The sequence below is a fragment of the Coturnix japonica genome, chromosome 7 (assembly GCF_054131305.1).
Source record: "Coturnix japonica strain WE chromosome 7, WE-NBRP24, whole genome shotgun sequence".
Lineage (NCBI taxonomy): Eukaryota > Metazoa > Chordata > Aves > Galliformes > Phasianidae > Coturnix > Coturnix japonica.
Window position 1 is genome coordinate 14590125 of NC_140669.1, and position 17296 is coordinate 14607420.

At 42.2% G+C, this 17296-nt stretch overlaps 1 protein-coding gene across 2 annotated transcripts in view; it reads right to left on the minus strand.

The window, feature by feature from the left end:
* Positions 1–1580: 1580 nt before the first annotated feature.
* The window catches only part of OSBPL11 (oxysterol binding protein like 11), a 28954-nt gene continuing 13238 nt past the window's right edge, over positions 1581–17296 (minus strand). Inside the window, exons 5-14 of one of the 2 annotated variants that reach the window (XR_001556590.3) lie at positions 17006–17188; positions 14519–14720; positions 11953–12098; positions 10378–10518; positions 9154–9652; positions 7680–7866; positions 5065–5247; positions 4516–4669; positions 2353–3524; positions 1581–2191 (exon numbers count right to left, since the gene is read on the minus strand). Coding sequence is in view for 1 of the 2 variants with exons in the window: in XM_015868697.3 (XP_015724183.2) it covers positions 3447–3524; positions 4516–4669; positions 5065–5247; positions 7680–7866; positions 9154–9652; positions 10378–10518; positions 11953–12098; positions 14519–14720; positions 17006–17188 (1773 nt within the window). In the remaining variant the exon portion in view is untranslated. Of the gene's footprint in view, positions 3525–4515; positions 4670–5064; positions 5248–7679; positions 7867–9153; positions 9653–10377; positions 10519–11952; positions 12099–14518; positions 14721–17005; positions 17189–17296 lie in introns of both variants that reach the window. The other variant, XM_015868697.3, reaches the window with a different exon arrangement.

Consider the following 17296-nt stretch of genomic DNA (forward strand, 5'->3'; position numbering starts at 1 on the left):
ACACCCTCTAAGCCATCAAATCCTTCTTTCCTTTACCACTGAGTGAAAACTTGCATCAAGTTGTTTGGACACAGCAACAATGAATATATTTACTACTTCTTCCCAGTTCAGTTTGAGAGGCTTTCTAAGTCTCTGTCTGGTCTTACAGAGGTGACTGGGACACAGAGGGGAATCAACTGGTGCAAACTGGAAGTCGACAATTGCTCCTCCGCTTCTGAAGGCTGAAATGGAAACCCTAGAGAAGGAGGCCTCCCTTTAGGCTCGACACTGCAGATTTCTTCTCAAAAGAAGGCTTTCAGGCACACAGAGGGGAACAGATTGAGAAGCTTTACTGAAAATAAACTCTAGCTTCCAATAATGGCCATTACTACCAACAGTGAAAACCAAGTCAATAATCACATATTCCAGATCATACACTTGAATGCATGCATTAAACACAAGCAATGCATCACACTCAGTTTTCATGCTCAGCAGGGAACGCCCCGAGGAGGGCTCCAAGATCTGTTTAAGTCTCAGGGAGCCCTAAATTAGCTAGGACCAGCAAGAACTTTGCTCAACTGCACTGGAGCTGAATCACACCATAAAGAAAGGAACAGAAGGCTAAAGCCTATGTTTTGCCACGCTCCTCATTCAACTCACTGTAGTTCTATGAAGTACCTACACAGGAAGCGGCAGTGATCTCTTTTCCCTTCACTCCAGAAGGTACAAGACGGAAACAACAGCAGTTATGCAAGAGAATCAAATCTGGTCAGTGTTAAAAATACGCATTAGTCTGCTGAGTACTTGCAGCTCTTAGAAGAATCACATAAATGTCAAAACCTGAGTCGGATATTCAGCAGCTAGAATTTTCTTCAGCTATTTTTGAATCCCATCCTTTGTTTCCAGAAGAAACCAGAGAATTGCATCATTATTAATCCCACATCACAAAGTCATTCCAGTTCTTGTGACCATCTGAGCAAAGGAAGATGTTATTTTCCTAGCAGCTCCCACGTTAAAAGGGATCGTCTCATATTTTAAGACTACTTCAGGGCCAGCCTGTTTCTACATGACAAAATTAGTAACAGCTTTCTTAGCACGAAACCACAGGCACACCAGATGAGGGTGGAAGAGAAATAACTTGGTTGATATTATACAAAGAACACAAATACGTTCATGGCCGAACACAGGAGCTTCTCAGCCAAACTCCCAAGTCAAAGTTATAGGCAGAGCTCAGCAGCTGAATCACAGGTTTGTATTCAAACACAGACAAGTTTATCAGCTGAGTGTAATCCAGGGAAGTCAGTCTAGTTAATGCTGCAGTGATCCCAGCAGGAACCAGCTGGACCTGGCACCACCCTTGCTGTTTATTTAAAGGGTATCTGTTACATGGCAGAGAGAAAACAGCCAGGAAATGTGGAGTGTTGTCCATTTATTTTCTTTCCCTCTACTATCCACAGCTCAGTGCAGGTACCAAAGAACTCCTAAGCTGAGAAAGCTCATGCTCTGCCACCGTGATTCCTACCCCAAATGCTCCAACTGCCTGAGAAGCACAGCCCAGATGGGCTGCAGACTCAAAGACAAGGAAAAACCAGACCCACTGCTTTCATATATATTTTTTATTCCTGGTTGAACATGAAAATGCCCAGTAGGTATCCAAAAATGAAGACAGGGTAATTGTATAGAACATCACAAACAAGACAGCGGGGTCCAAAACACATTCTTCTGCTGGAGAATACGGTTCCTACTGAAGTGCACAGTGCCAACATATCCTGCTATAAGGGCCAGCGAAAGCCCAGACATACCTCCAGCATGAAAGACAACAATCTACTCTTCCTGGCCACCTGATCTCTAGGTAAAGCAAACAGAACAAACCAATCATTTTGTAGTTTTATTACCCCCACCCCCAATTCTCACAAAGGGACTACGACTCGCCTTCAGATCTCAGTGCATTTCACAGCAAAAACAAAAAGAAATTCAAGAAAAAAATTAAGATAGTTGTGCATAAACCCAACTTCTTTTCGCACAATGTAGAGTTTGTCTTAAAGTTAACGTGATGATTTAAACCTTCTGATGCACTCTTACACTTGTATCTTCTCCACAGAAAACATCTTACCAGATCACAAAAGCTGTGAGTTCTCATGAGGATGGATCGGGTGCAGCCACTGCCATGGCTGGGAGGTGGCAGATAATGTTATATACACTGACTGGAAGACTACATCAGAAGAAAAAACAGAGTAAGGCACCACTGTCGGAAAAAATTAAGGTAGCTCGTAGTTACAACAATAACGAAAGCCATAATAAGTACTAATCTTAATTGCCAGCAATTCTTTAAAATAGTTATAAAAAAAAAAAAAAAAAAGGATGTTTTTGTACCTGAATACGGTTTCCTGATACCAGATGGAGTTTCAAATCAATACCCAGTCTTCAGCATTATCAGCTCTGTTTTGCTGTTTTTAATAATATCTAAGATGAAAAACCAAAACCTCTAAGTCTGTGTGTTCACAGGTCACGTTTCACTGCTTTGTTCTGAATGACACCACAGGAGAGAAACCAAAACAACCCAAAGGACAGTTCGTAACACTGATACTTCACCTTTGCGATGATCAGACGGGGTCGAGAAATTTAAATACAAAACTGTGTATTTTCTGTTCTGTTTGAAAGCCTCAGTCCTCGGAAGCGAAGATGGAAAAGGCCAAACCTCATTACATCACAACAGGAGGGGGGGAAAAAAAAGGTTACTCGAAGATTTAATAAAGTTAGGAGTTGAAAAGTGTTCAAATTACTTTTTCCATTCAAGTCAATTATTTCAAGTATATTAAAATGTTTCAGAGGAAAAAAAATTTCTCCATGGTTACAATTCTAATTGCCTTTATAAATCCATAAAAAAAAGAAAGGTAGTCTCTATATGTACTCCATGTTCCTCCGATGCATGCACGCATTCTCTCTGAAGAAAGAAGTTCCCACAATCCACAGTCCAGTTGGTTCTTAACACTGATTTCAGGCACATCTTCCAAGCACCTCTCCAGTTTGTTTGTTTTTTGCCAACGAAGGTCTAATGCTGGGCATAAAGGCAGCAATTTTTGGTTGCTGTTGTCTACACGGGTACTGAGAATACTTCAGTTATTAAATAGAGCTTGTTGTAGAAAGAAGTTCCCACGTCACTCCAAAAACCAAACAGTACCTTCTGTTAGGCAGCTTTTGCAATCAGACAGACCTAATTAGAAGACTCCTACACAAGTCAGATAAAATCTTCGGGATCATACAAAAAGCAAGTCGGTTGAATGTGTACCTGGCAAGTTTGTCTCTACGACCTTGTTCTGAATAGCTTTAAAGTGCCCTAGTTTATTTCCTTATGCTCATTTAAGCTTTCGCTATTATATAAAAAGGGAACACTCAGTGTGATTACTGCATTTTGAGAGACAGAAAAAGAATATCAGAAATGGGAAACTCATCTTTAAGCAGCTTTTCTAGTTAGCGTCCGTTTGCTGAGTTTGCACGGCAGAGGCTGCTCTCCAAAGGGGTTTATGATAAACCCAGCCATCTCCCTGCAATTTAAAGAGAAAATACAGTTACAACAGAGACTGCCTCAGCAGAATCCTCTTAGTACAACTACAACACCAATAGCTGTGAAAAAAACAAAGGGACATCACTTAGAATTTTATGTCATGCAGATTAAGACAGAGATCTACACCACAGGCTACTGAGCCTGCCTCAGAGCATGCACGACTCCAGCTGAGCCACAGCTGAGCTCTAGGAACTAACTGCACTGGCAATTAACCCACACAGAAAGACACTCTTCTCAACTCCATGGTCCAGATTTTGTTAAAAAGCCAAACCAAGACACCAGCAAAGGGACAACCAACCAACCATTACCAGCTCTAACACAGCCCAACTGTGTTCCTGGAAATCACATAGTTCTGCTTTACACTCAACATCTGTATGCGTATAGTATCACCTGGATGATGTCTATTTCAAAAGTTACCATACTAGTAGTCCTTCCTGCACAGCCTGCAGTTCAACCTGTTAAAAGCCTGAATACAAAACTAATACCACCACTACTGCAATATTTGTTCAATAGCCCAGCCCATAACCTCCATCCAAAACTCAACGTGCCAGAAAATAAGTTCAAAGCTGAAAGTGAGCACCTCTTCCTTCTCTGCTAACAATTATTATTTGTCTTTGTACTACAGCCATAACATGAGCTCAATTAGGACTGCTGATTAATTTCTTCAGGAATTTACTGTGGCAGTCTACTTATATACAACACAGACAAGTGAAGCCACTTTCCACGTGACGTGGAGAAGTGCTCAGTAAAAAAGAGATAACTGCAAAACAGACAAACATTTAATTACAGAGTAATTGGGAAACAAATCACAGTGTTTGGGAAATGAAGGGTAAATCAGACTTAGGAGCTCACGTGTTACCTTACCAGTATGCATCCCAGGTAACTAAATGATAAGATACAAGAACACACCCACACATGCACCTGTTTCTACTGTAGCTCTGCCTCTGCCAGCTAACTACTCTGGGACTTACTTCTTTAATGAAGTATTTAGTACACCAAGGAGTTTCTGTTTCAGCACGAAGCCTCTCTTCATTCCTCTGTCGTTCTTCAAGGGCCCGCTTGTGCTCTGTAGCTTTATCGATGTCTCCATCCCGCAGAGACTCGGTTACATGTTGCCACAGCCTCCTAGAAACCAAGTTGTTAACTTTAGTTTTCCAAAGTTTCCTTAGCTCACCACCTCAAATACAAGACAGGATCACTGCATGCAGTTCTTCCAATATAATTGCTCTCTGCACAGCAAACCATCAAAAGACAAAGCGTGACGGTGTGACACAGGTGGAGAGGCTTGTGGCTGAGCCTCACACCTACGGGAACAGATAAAGGCTATGAGGCTTTAGCTGCACCCATCTAATGCCGGTCTGCACACCCTCTAGAATTTGCTATGGCAGTGTTACTCAACAGGCAGCTTCTTGTAAGGACTTTCCTCAGCCAGCACTGCCCAGCTATGTGGTTTCCCCAAGGCATTCAGCAGACCACTCACAACAAAAAAGGTCAGACAAAGATAAATGTATGCATTTTACCTAGATTCAAATGGTCCTTGCTTCTCGATGGGCCGGACTCGTTTTCGTGTCACCGACAGTTTTGTCAAGTCCACATATTTAGTCTCCCCGTTGCTGTAGGTGAATTCAAGCACGCTGTTCCACTCCCCCTGCACTCTGCACACCACCGTGTTGGTCGCGTTCTGCTTCACTTCACCCGTGACTCTAGGAAATTGTTATTGTTAAAAGTCCACGGTCAGAGACACCTATAGACCATTCACTGCATTAATCAACCTCATTCCAAATGAGTTTTTATGCCTGTCACACTGTCCTGACAAACATTAGTTACATGAACTGCATCAGCATGAAGAAGCTCAGAGAGCAAAGAGACTTTTCTTCATTGCTCCAGCTCCTTCTGCGTTACCCAGGAAAGTGCTTTGGTTTTGGCTTCAGCTTAAAACTGTTTCAAGCACCGTTAAATATTACCAAAGTTTAAGATTTGCTTGTAAAAACAAGCTAGATTTGGAACGTGAGCAGTAAGAGCACGCGTATGCCTCCTGAAGTCAACAAGTGGGTAGGAGTTTCTGAAAACAACCAAAAGAGCAGGCCACGGGCAAACAGCCCTTCCCCTCATGCTGCTTTCTCTCCCTGAGACTCTCACACCTCACTGAAGGTAATGAATGGGGTGAAGCCCCTGTCCTCCTCCAGGCTGTATCCACTGAGCGCCAAGAAGCATCCAGGTCACACAACACAGTCACATCTCCACAAGGCTGCGCTCTTAAATATTCCTAAGTGGTGACAGCAGAGCACTGACAACCCAGTATTTTAAAATCAATCATAAAATTACAGTCTCTACCTGGCACAAAACAAAAGAAGTTTTATCACTCGTGCAGCATTACAAGGCGCAGTGCTGAGCTGCTAAATTAAACTCTTGTTGTGACCCACATTTCCTCCTGCTGTATTACTCAATGACACAACCATTCCCACACTGCAGAATGTGATATCTGCCTGATCTAATACTAGTGACAAAGCCTGGGAGCATTTGTCTGCAGGCTTGGTGTGACTGACATACGCCTGGCTACCTGTGATTACTATCATCTTCTGTTTGATCAAGCTAAAGGGGCACAGGGCCAAGCAGCCAACACCCAGCTGAGGTCTGGCAGCGAGGGTCACACAAATCTATAACATTGCCATAGCAACTTACTTGCACTCTGTGTAACCATGACAACTCTGCTGCTTCCCCATCAAGCGATTCTTTTGGCAACGGTCAATCATTACTGCATCAGATTTCCAATAGTTGCAGTGCCTTGAATGGATCTGTCTAAAAAAGCCTCTACATCCACTAATTTCACAGAGGCAAGCGGAACATGTGCTGAAATTGAATCATTAACTTAAAAACGCATCCTACAGCTACATTTTTACTGGAGTGATTGGAAGGTGGAAGCTGTATTGTAAGCAATGCAAATAAGGACCTCAAATGACACATTGCTTTTGCTCTGTTTCACTTGTAGCATTTGCACACGTGAGCTTCGGTTCTCCAGGTGTCACTGAGATGGTCAGCTTTGGCTGCAAGGAAAAATCAAAGCACATCTGGGAATGTAAGGGACAAGGCACTTCAGGATGAAGGCCTGGGTGTTTTATTGTTTTCTTTTAAGCTAGAAGTGGGTCCCTGCCCTAATATTCCAGAAAAAGTATTTTTCTCCCCTGATGAATTTTTGCAATCTGAGAGTCCAAACCATGTTTCAGAACTCCTGATGGGCCGGGCAGTTACATACTTCATTACTGCATCTTGGGCATTAAGGGAAAGGTTTAAACAAGTGCTGTCCAGTAAATGTCTGAGAGCAAAATGCTCTGCATTCACACATTCCATGTGAGCCTAACACTCCACTTTCCTTTCCTTAACTCACTGTCACTGTAATAGCACAAGGCTAACCTTGCAACATGCAGTCTTACCATAGGAATCCCTAAAAACACCACTGTTGATGAGTTTTAAAAGGCTTTGAACCAAGTGCACAGATGTTTACAGGGATTTCTTGGAAGTAACCCCAAGCAAACTTCCCCTTGATCTTCTGTTATCCATTAGTCTCTCAGCAGGGGTGTACATGAGGACACTACAAGAGTGAACATTCTGGTCTTTAAGGAAAGAAATGAAACAGAAGCTGACAGGTATTTCTGCCTAGAGATTTTCCTCAAGTTGCTTAAACTTGATAGGATTTGTTTCTCTGCACTGTTTTTACCTTTTGATTAAACACAAGCTGGAGACTCCTTCCATATAGTACTGCTGAGGTACTCAAAGTGAAAAAGCTCAAGGCCACTCAGCTAACTACAAAGCATGCTGTGAATCCTGCAACATGCCAACCAACTCATTTCAGTAGCAAGAGACCTACAGCAGTTGGGAAAAGGAGCTAGGAGCTCTGCTTTCCTAATGGTTTGAACTGAGAGTCAGAGAAGCTAAGGATTTCTTTACTGCCTTTAAATGTAACCTCACTGTTCCTTGAGGATCACAAGATGCAGCTAGGATGTTGTTTCAGAGCACAGTACTCACTGATAGCTACTTGGGCTACTGAAACACTTAGCACACAGAAAAAAGGCAGATACAGAGCTGCTGGAACTCCAGAGCACAGACTTATGTGGGAAAAATAGAGAAGTGTTCTCACCGATGCAATTTCCCACCATAGAAGGGCTTGGTGTGGAAGTTAATACTTGCAGAATATCCTGTCTTTGCACAGTTTATGTTGACTTTTCCTCCCAGTTCTACCCAGGGAACAGTCAAAATTGATCGAGCATATGCACAGGGCAGAGAGAACGTGTATTCTTCCTCATGTTCCAAGAGGCTTAGGAGACCTGTGCAAAGAAACATCCTTAAATGAGCACTGTTTTAGAACTGACCAGGCAAGTTATTGAAACACAGACAGAACTACATCTGACTACTTTTCCTCATGGTTCCTTCATGCCAAAAAAAAAAAACCAACCCAAAAGTGACATTTATTACAGATTCCAGATGCTCAGGTTAGTGCTTTCAGTAAAACACAACACACACGTTTCTTTATTGAGATGAGATTTATCCTAATAATATCTATCCACAAAATACTATGCTGTGCAGTGCAACATACTTCTCAGTCAAACGTTAAAGGGCTGTCACAGTCTTACAGAGAGCTCTGGAGCACAACAACATTTATGCAGCCAAAAGGAAAGAATGAATAAATACCCTGAACTGCAGTCCTTGAGGAAGGATAATACTCCTGTTTTACAAGAGCACAGTATGGCAGCTGACTGCTGCCTGCATCAAGCCATGCCTCTGCAGCGTGCCAACACTGCACCTCTGACATACATTTTCAAATTGATGGTACCAGAAATGCTCAAAAGGAGATATTCACTTCTGAAATCACCTGGTACATACAAAGCATTGAGATATCCCTTCCATACCCCTGTCACGCTCACTCTTTGTCAGGTATCCAGCTGACACCCAAGTGCCTAAACCTACATGCCCCCAGCTGCTGGGCAATATACGCAAGAAACATAATGGGTGATGCTGTCTCATCTCTTGAATTAGAGTTACTACTCAAGAGAAACTACCTACTTTGCTCCTAAAGGATCTAATTTCCATAGCTGAAGAGAATATGAAGTTCAATAGGAAGACGAGTGCAATACATGCAAATAGAGTAGTGTTTATTTTTAACAAAGACCCAGTGCAAGCTATTTCACGCAGTGCTTTGGAAACATTCACAAAGACCAGTTTAGACTTACTGCCCTTCAGTTCTAAAGTTGAATTCCAATATATTCCTGATCTTTGGCAAAGCATAAACTTATCTATTTTTCCCCTCAAGCCTGCTGTTTATAATGAGAACTTAGTTGTCTCCTGTGCTTTATAAAGCATAAAAACCACCGGGTGACTGTACATAAAGGCTTTCAGATGTGATATTAAAGGAAAACCAGAAGAAAAAAAAGCCTGAAAACCCATGGCAGCAAGTGGAATACCTGCAAAAAGATATTTCTGGAACACCTCTGAAACAAAGCTACCACACAGTATCCACTTCTATTTCTGCCAGAGATGCACAGCGTTGAATTTTCTCTCAAATCAGTGTTTTCAACAGCTTCATCAAACAAATAAAGGAAAAACGTTCCACTTACCCTCACCAACCATTGTCACCCCTATCGACATTCCCAGGAATTTGCTCTTTGTCCAGACGTGAGCATTGACACACATCTTTCTCTCCACACATTCAGCATAAAACCCTGAGACGGGAGGGTGGTGGGACACTTGCTCGGCTACAAACTTTACTGTGTAGTAGTCCGACTCTGCTTGGCCTTCCACATCTTTAGACAAAGTTATTTGCTCAGAGGCAGAGTGAGCAGATATGTTACTGCCGCTGTCAGCGGCTACTTCACTCTTTGGCATCCTCCAGGAGCAGTGAAATGTTTCCCCGATTATAGGATTGTATGGTTTCTTTGCAATAGCTCCTTTGCGACCTTCATGAAAGGAAGTGAGATAATACTCAACAAAGCGGATCATCCTCTCCTCAGGGGTGGTGCCATTCGTGATCGCAATGAAGAGATCTGGATGGGACATGAAGTCCGCATACATCTCCAACAACGATCGCTTCTCTAAAATGAAAGTGGGAAGAACCACCTGAAATAAAGCAAAAAGCTGTAGTCAGTGAAATGAAAAGGCAGGCAGTTTCAGAACAGTTCTCAAGTGGAGGATTCTGTCTTGCTTCAGATGCTGCACTTTCATATTAGACCTTATTGTCCCTCTTTGAAGGTATGAGCAAAGTAGGGTGATCATGGATGCTAGGAAAGTGCTTGACAAGGGGAAAGAATCCAATAGGTAAGGGACTAAGTACCCCTCATTAATAAATAAATCAGCTGTGAAGAAAGGGATGCGTTCCACATTCCCATACAGTAGCAAACAGGCAGGACAGAGCTGAAACTATAACAAGGAAGGTTCAGAGTAGAGGTTAGGAAAGGTTATGTGTAATAAAGAGAAAAAGCACACAAGCCGTGACAATATTCTTGAGAGCCTGCTTTCTCTCACACCACAGAAAACAGGGCACGCGCTTATCAGAAATAATAAATTAAGCTAACCCTCTACCTTTGAACAGAAGATTTTATACTTTCCCACCTATACCCACTACTGTAATAAAAAAGAAGGGATATCTTTTGCTGGACCAAGAAAAAAATATTTTAGTATAAGAAAGATGTGTTATCAGTCTTTTCCTTCCCTGTAGTGGCAATTAATGTCATATAATTAGCTTTATTGTAGTAAGCAAGCCAAGAGTGTCTCAACCAGGAGATCAAACAGTTCATTTTAGTCTGTTGCATTCAAAGAGGCGTCTCCACACTTCAGTTACTTACTCTTGTTAAGTCCATGCCAAGTTTCAGCTGAGACAAGAGGTGCAAGATAACACTGCGCTGTTCCTCCACTCCTCCTAGATCATCTTCTTTGTTATCACAGAGGTCCTCCAGCTCCTCATCTGAATTTATTTCTTCAGGTTCCTGGAATAAGAGCCATAAACATCAGCTCAAAGATGTATCTATGCAGACAGTATCCAAAAAGAACTTCCTCTTGTAACTCTCCATTGTATGATACAAGAGATTTACCAAATCCAGATACCTGCAGAACATCCTGGGACAAACAACTGGGCAGGAGCAGAGGGGTGAAGCCCTGAGTGCCATGAGATGGTAATAATATGGATCTGCCCTACGGCCGCCCCCTGGATCAGCAGCTCAAGGCAAATTCCTCACCACCCAATCACCACAGAAAGCACAAGGGTCCATGTCCTCATGCAGAGCCCATAACCTGATGAACAGTACAGTGTCACACAGAATCACAGAATGATTGGGTTGTGTTGGAAGGGACCTTAAGGATCATCAAGCTCCATCCCCGCTGCGGTATGAGCAAGTCCATTCCAAGGATGTTGTGTTGTTCTACTACCAAAAATAGGAGAGCTGAAAACACCCATGAAAAGTGATAGAGATAATACTGATCATGCCACAACTACAGACAGTGACATGCATTAATATGTAACTGAGTTTGAGCTAAAATGCCTAGAAGGAGGAAGGAATCAAAGGGATACATTTGAGAACTCCTGATTATTTGTTGTTCGGTTTTGCTTGTTGTTTTTTGCCCCCCCCCATTTAAACTTAATGACCTACTTAAAAACTGACATAAAATGAAAACCTAAAGATGTTTCAGATGCCATTTTGCTGTAAGACAGCAAAGTGAAACAGATGCTGCTGCAGAGATAAGCAGCCATGTGTGACCTTTTCACAATAGCAGCCTCACATAAAGAACTGTGAGGAATCAAGTGGTATAGAAAGAATGTAATTACAGTTTTCTACCTCAGCTAGAAAAACATCTTTCTTAAACAATCCTGTTCTTATATTGGATTATTTTGCACTTCATATTCTTTTTGACAGTTATAATGATACAGACTGTAGTTGTATTTCAGAAATATTAAGCCATCCTGAAGCCAAGTGACAAGAGTCGCTCACATTAAGAAAAACACATGCAGCAAGAGCTGAAAAAGAAAGATGGGAAGATATAATAGCTGGAGATGAGCAATTTTTTTCCTCTCATTCTGCATAGGCAGCTCTTCTTGGGCCTATATTCTGAGTGCCACAAATTCCAATTAGGTCTTCCAGACTCCAGCTTCCAGCTGTTTTAGATCAACACGCAAAGGAACAGTGCCTTTCAACACCTGGCATTACTGTCCCAATTGGTTTCCCATGGCAGCTATTTAGAATAAGCTGCAAAATTCATTGAAAAGCATGTCATGAAACTTTAATTTACTGCAACTGCACTCGCTCCTCCTCCAATGCAGCTAATTGAAAAGTATGAGTAGAACTGCATTTAAATCATTTTCTCATAAGGTGATCAGGTATTCCTCAAAAACTCCCCGCAGAAAGAGGATTTTCACATTACCTTACCCTTGTTAGCTGGCAGGGCTCCGCAACGGACTGCTCCTCTCTGACAGATGCTGGCTTGTTTATCTCTGCTGGGAAATTCTGAGCTGCCCCATTTTTGAAGTGGTTTGACAAAGAGATCTTTGGTTCCAACCAACTGATCGTCGTTCCTGAAGCAAAAGAAAGTTTGCGCTGAAACTTGCTCATCCTCCACCAGGGCAGCGGACAGCGGTCGCCCCCAGAACAGCTTTCTGAAGGAGAAGCTGAAAGCAGCGAGATCCTCCTGCAGCCAATCCCTTCAGCAGCCACCGAACAAAGGTGGTGCAACGAGACACCACCTTCGGCGATCATTAGCACAAACCCTGCGATTGGCAAGCTGTAATATGTGCAACTTGGACTGGAGCAACCCTCTGGTGTCAGGCAAGGTGTAATCAGACACTCCAGGAAGAACCCAATCGACAGGAACGTAACCCTTGAGGTTTTCTTTAACTCATACAAAAAAAGCAAACCGTTTATCACCTTTTCAAGCCCAGCTCCCTTCTAGACTAAAAAAAGCCAAACAAGAAAAAGTTTTGCTGCCAATGTTTTCTCTGGAGAGGGTACTTATCTTTTCTTGGCTGCAAAGGAGGCAGGCGCATGCTGCTGAATAAATAATAGTTGCTCAAAAAAGCTGCAGGGCTTGGAAAGCTATTTACCCACTCAATGACTCCGGTATCTCCAGTTACTCCCAGCTAATTTATTAGGATAGATCAAGTTCCTCATTAATAATGCAAATGTTCCATTCTTTTCCAGAGGCTAATAAATGGACAGGTGACTCTTGAAGTTTTTTACTGGATCAAAACAAACTGTGACAAGGCTGCAAGCACTGAACTGCTGCACAAGTCCCCGTTGGTAGAACTGATAACGCATCCTACTGCACTTCCGAACCCGCATCAGAAAGAATGTGCTCTCTTTCTATGATATCCACAATCCTCTCTCTCCTTGCAGAGCTCTGCAGTTACCTGCAACTAGGTCACAGCCTCAGCAGAGGAAATTTAAATGAGAACATTTCCACCAGGAAAAGTACTGGGGCAGGGGGAAAAAAATGTACAGCTTGTAAGCATGCAAGAATCTATGTGTGCATTCTAGACTGCATGTAAAGCATGCTCGCTGCCTATGCATTGGCTCAGATTCAACAGCTATCCCCCATTTTATGCTATCAGTTTCTTAAAAGAATCTTAGAAGTTCTATTCCATTTCACTGCTAAATGCTAGGGGGTTTTTAAAAGTGGTTTGAAGTATGCTGTAATGATAGACAGGACAGGATACCACACCAACACTTGTCTACCATTGGAATATCACGTTCAAATCTGTCCCCAACCACTTCAGGTAACACAACCTATTCTCCTTTCCTGCCATCTCCCCATCCCCTAAAAGTCTTTTTTGTTTAATTCACTACATGATTTCATCACTTCACACTTCTGAAATTCAAGCCAATAGTTGAAACTTCCCTATTCATCTCCGAGTCTGATTTTTGGGGCACCTCAAAACACCTGGGCACTATTTCCACTCTTCTCGGGTTCCTTGTTTGTTTCTCCCTCCCTGACCCACTTCTACACCTATAGCAAACTGGCATTCTTCCTCACAAAACTGAACTTCTGAAGTTAAAGTAGGGCTCAATGAGCACTGCTGATTTCCCTCCCACCCCCCCACAAGTAGCAATGGTTCAAAGGCAAAACAAACAAAAAGCCACCTTTAGAGCCCACACCAAAGAAAAAAGATGATCCAAAGAGAGTGCATCTCCCATCTTTACACACTGATTATTACAAATTAGCCAGGAGCAGGGAAAGTTCCTTCAGTGTGACTAACTTGGGAGTCAGACTAAGATTTGGAGAGATGCCATCCAGCTTGTTCTTTCTAAAAAATCATTTTTGAACTGAAATACAGCAAGAGTTAACCTGTCCTATTCACAGTGTCCCTCCTAAAACCCATCGCCATTTAAAATAAACTACATCAATACAACAAACACTATTTTTGTGTGGAAAGCTAAACTAATGATAGCTTTAGAATAATATGCTTTGCCAAAGCAAATACCACAAAAATGATAGGAATATGAGAAAGATAAAGTGACAACTTATGTGCAGTTTATTGCATACTTAGTCTAACACAGCTGTTGCATAATAGAAGCATTGGAGTATCCACAAAGCTTGTTGCTTACAAAGTCAGTAAGAGAACTCAGAGCTTTGTTGTTTTAATGCTTAGCCAGAAATTAAAGCTTTGCATATGTAAATGCTTACAGTAGGCATTAAGCGCGTAAATAAGCCTTAATGGACTTTCTTCTGCCATGAGATCATTGTAACAATCAGTTGCTTCACTTATGCAGCTATCACAGACTTCCTTAGTAGAGAAGTCAATACACAAGAGGGGAAATATGTACAGGAGTTCTACTCAACGTGAGTAAATGTAGACTAGCTCATAAGTAACAAAGCAGACAGTAGTTGCCCCTGCCCATGGACAACTAGACTTAGTGGGACAAGCAATTTTCAGAGCTGAAGAGAGAAGAGCTTCATGCTTGTTTGCTGGGAGCCAAACCCTATAACATCTACACCCACCTGCTGGTAAGGATCCCTTTTGTTGTGAAGCATGTTGTAACTGGAGAATATGGAAACAGTCATTTAAGCAGTTCATGGTTGCCATGGAAGTTGCTTTGAGCATTAATAGGTCTTGATCCAAGGACGTAAGGTGACCGGAGACAGGAAGGCATTCTATGCTCCTGATCAAGTCTCTCTGCTGGCCCTCAGCCTGCGACATCATCTACCAAACAAAGCAGGTGTGCATCAGAAGGTGACGGAAGCATGTTGCGTGATGTGCCAGACATGCATACAGAGTCCCACATGACTTAATGATAATAAAACTAAAACATCATAGGTATGTGTAGATTTAACCATACTTCTCCTTTCCTTCATGCAGCTGCATAAATTTCTCAGTGAAATACATATCAGCTTATTAACATCCACACTGCTGCTAAGCATAGGTTTGCTATCACACTGTTTACTTAGAGGGAATAGGAAGAGCAGCAGAATTTTCACCTTCATTGCGTGCTCAAGTTACAGCTTTCCTTGTTATTTTTTTTTCCCTTGCTCTCCCCCAGTCTCCTTCCCTGCTTCCTCTGAAACAGGACCCTACATTACACAACCTGCAATAGTACAAATCATTTGACTGTCAGGGGTAAAGCACCAACACACACCAGCCAAACAGCATCATGTGGTCTTCAACCAAATGATATAAATGAGTGGTATTTGGAACATTTTAGGGCTTGGCCACATTGTACATTGTGGTGTGAATGTGCAGACGACTTGGCTCTTCAGAGGTGCAGTTATCCACACACAGGCACCTGTCCCAGGTGTGGCAGTGCAGAAAGCCAGCAAACAGTGAGAGGGACATCTGCACAGGCAGGGCTATGTAAGCACCAGAACAGTGTCCTGTCTGCTTTCAGACAAGAATATGATTTAAGTCTCCATTACCGCCACTCCCCCAATGCCTTGTAAATTTCTTCTGGGTTAAAAAAAGGACAGGAATTGGCTGGCAAATCACCCATAGCCCTTCTGGTGACCTTCACTCAGCACTTCATTCCAGGGTCAGGTCAGACAGCAGGACAAGCCACGTCATACTCAGCGCTGACATTCAAACAGCCACATCTGCCCTCTCTACAAGTGTACTCTGAACAGGCTTAAGGTTCTTCCTGTTTGTGTTTTCAGATTCATAAAATAAAGAAACAGTGCTGGTGGTAGGGGAGAGAAGCACTGCTACAGAAAATGAGGTCAGAAGTACGCAAGCTATAGCTGTCATTTTGCAAACGCATGCACCTACATTTACAGCAAGTCAGCACAAAGATCCCCTCAGATCTCCTGTTCTGAAAGGCATCCTAGTCAGCAGCATTTGGTGAAGTGCTATTTGGTGAAGAACAAGAAGGGAAAGGGACTGACAGAACAGCTGCACCACAAGCCATTGGGAAGTTCACAGAAAGAGCCGCACGCAGCAGATAATGTGAAAAGGGCTCTTGCCATAGCTTCTCAAACTGAACTGGTACCATTCAAAGTACACTCAGCTCAAATGTAACAAGCATGCCCAAATGTAACCTGCCTTTTATTTCAAGCATTTTAACTGGATAAAAATGCATCCAACAAGCATTTTGGCTTCAAAAAGATAAGCAAGCTGACATCCAGAGCACTCCTTGTTTATATGGGTCAAGAAGTTTAAGCTGATACAATCAAATTGTTGCCCAACTAAGAAACAACTAAACAAAGAAACAACTCATTTCATGCTCTCTTGGCAAAGCTAAGAGAAGTCATTCAACTTGACTTAGAGAAAAGACTCTGATTTGGACAGAAGTTCACATATCCTGAGGTTTGAACACAGTCTCTCTGTGCAACCCAGTGAATAATTACACCACAGGACTTGATTTAAATCAAGAACAGAGATGATGGAATCATGCCTACCAGGGTAAAGCATTTTGCATCCCAACTCACAAACTCCCACTGCTGAATTTACCACAGCGTCCAGACAGACACTCTGGGGTTAACGACACAATATTCTCTTGTCCCAGTTTCTCTAAGTGTAATTTTTAACAGTTCATGCTTGCTAGACCCTTATTCACTAAATTAAAAAGCCCTCCATTAGAAACCTTTTCCCAATAAGTCCTATCCCAATTAGCGGTACGCTAATTACACTGTTAATGCTACAATGCTCACTAAGACCAAAACTGGTCTACAAAATAACAGAGGTCATTCAAGGTAAAAGAACAACTCAGTGAATTGGTCTACAACTTGGCACTGGAAAAAGCACAATATATGACACATTAGCAACGTACCACATGATGGTGAACCCTTACTACCTATAGCACCAGATTTGCTAAGATCACAGAATACACGCCACATGATTTTACAACAAGCCAGGATAAATTACGTAACCCCACAGCTATGCAGGAATAGTTTAGGAGATGTGACTGACAATATACGCATCTAATGAAAACAGCAGATTTCTCCACAATGCTAAACATAAGACAACGGTTCCTTCAAGAGAATTCCAGGTATACCGACCTCTCGGACATCTACAAGGTGATCTGGCTGCAGAATAGGACCTTTTTTTCCAGCAGGCAATCTGTGATGCCCAACATTGAAAAAGGAAACTGCATTTTGGCTAGGTCTTCTCTGCAGCCCTGGAGAGTTGATGCTTCCTTGGGATGCGAGAGAGAAGCTGCGAGATTTCAGAGGAGGGTTGTTCTGATGAATAAATAAGAAGATGGAGAAATATTTACAATTAATTACAATAATTAACCAGCAAACGTTCTAATTTAAACCATGCAGAAGAACATTTAATCCCAGATTTTC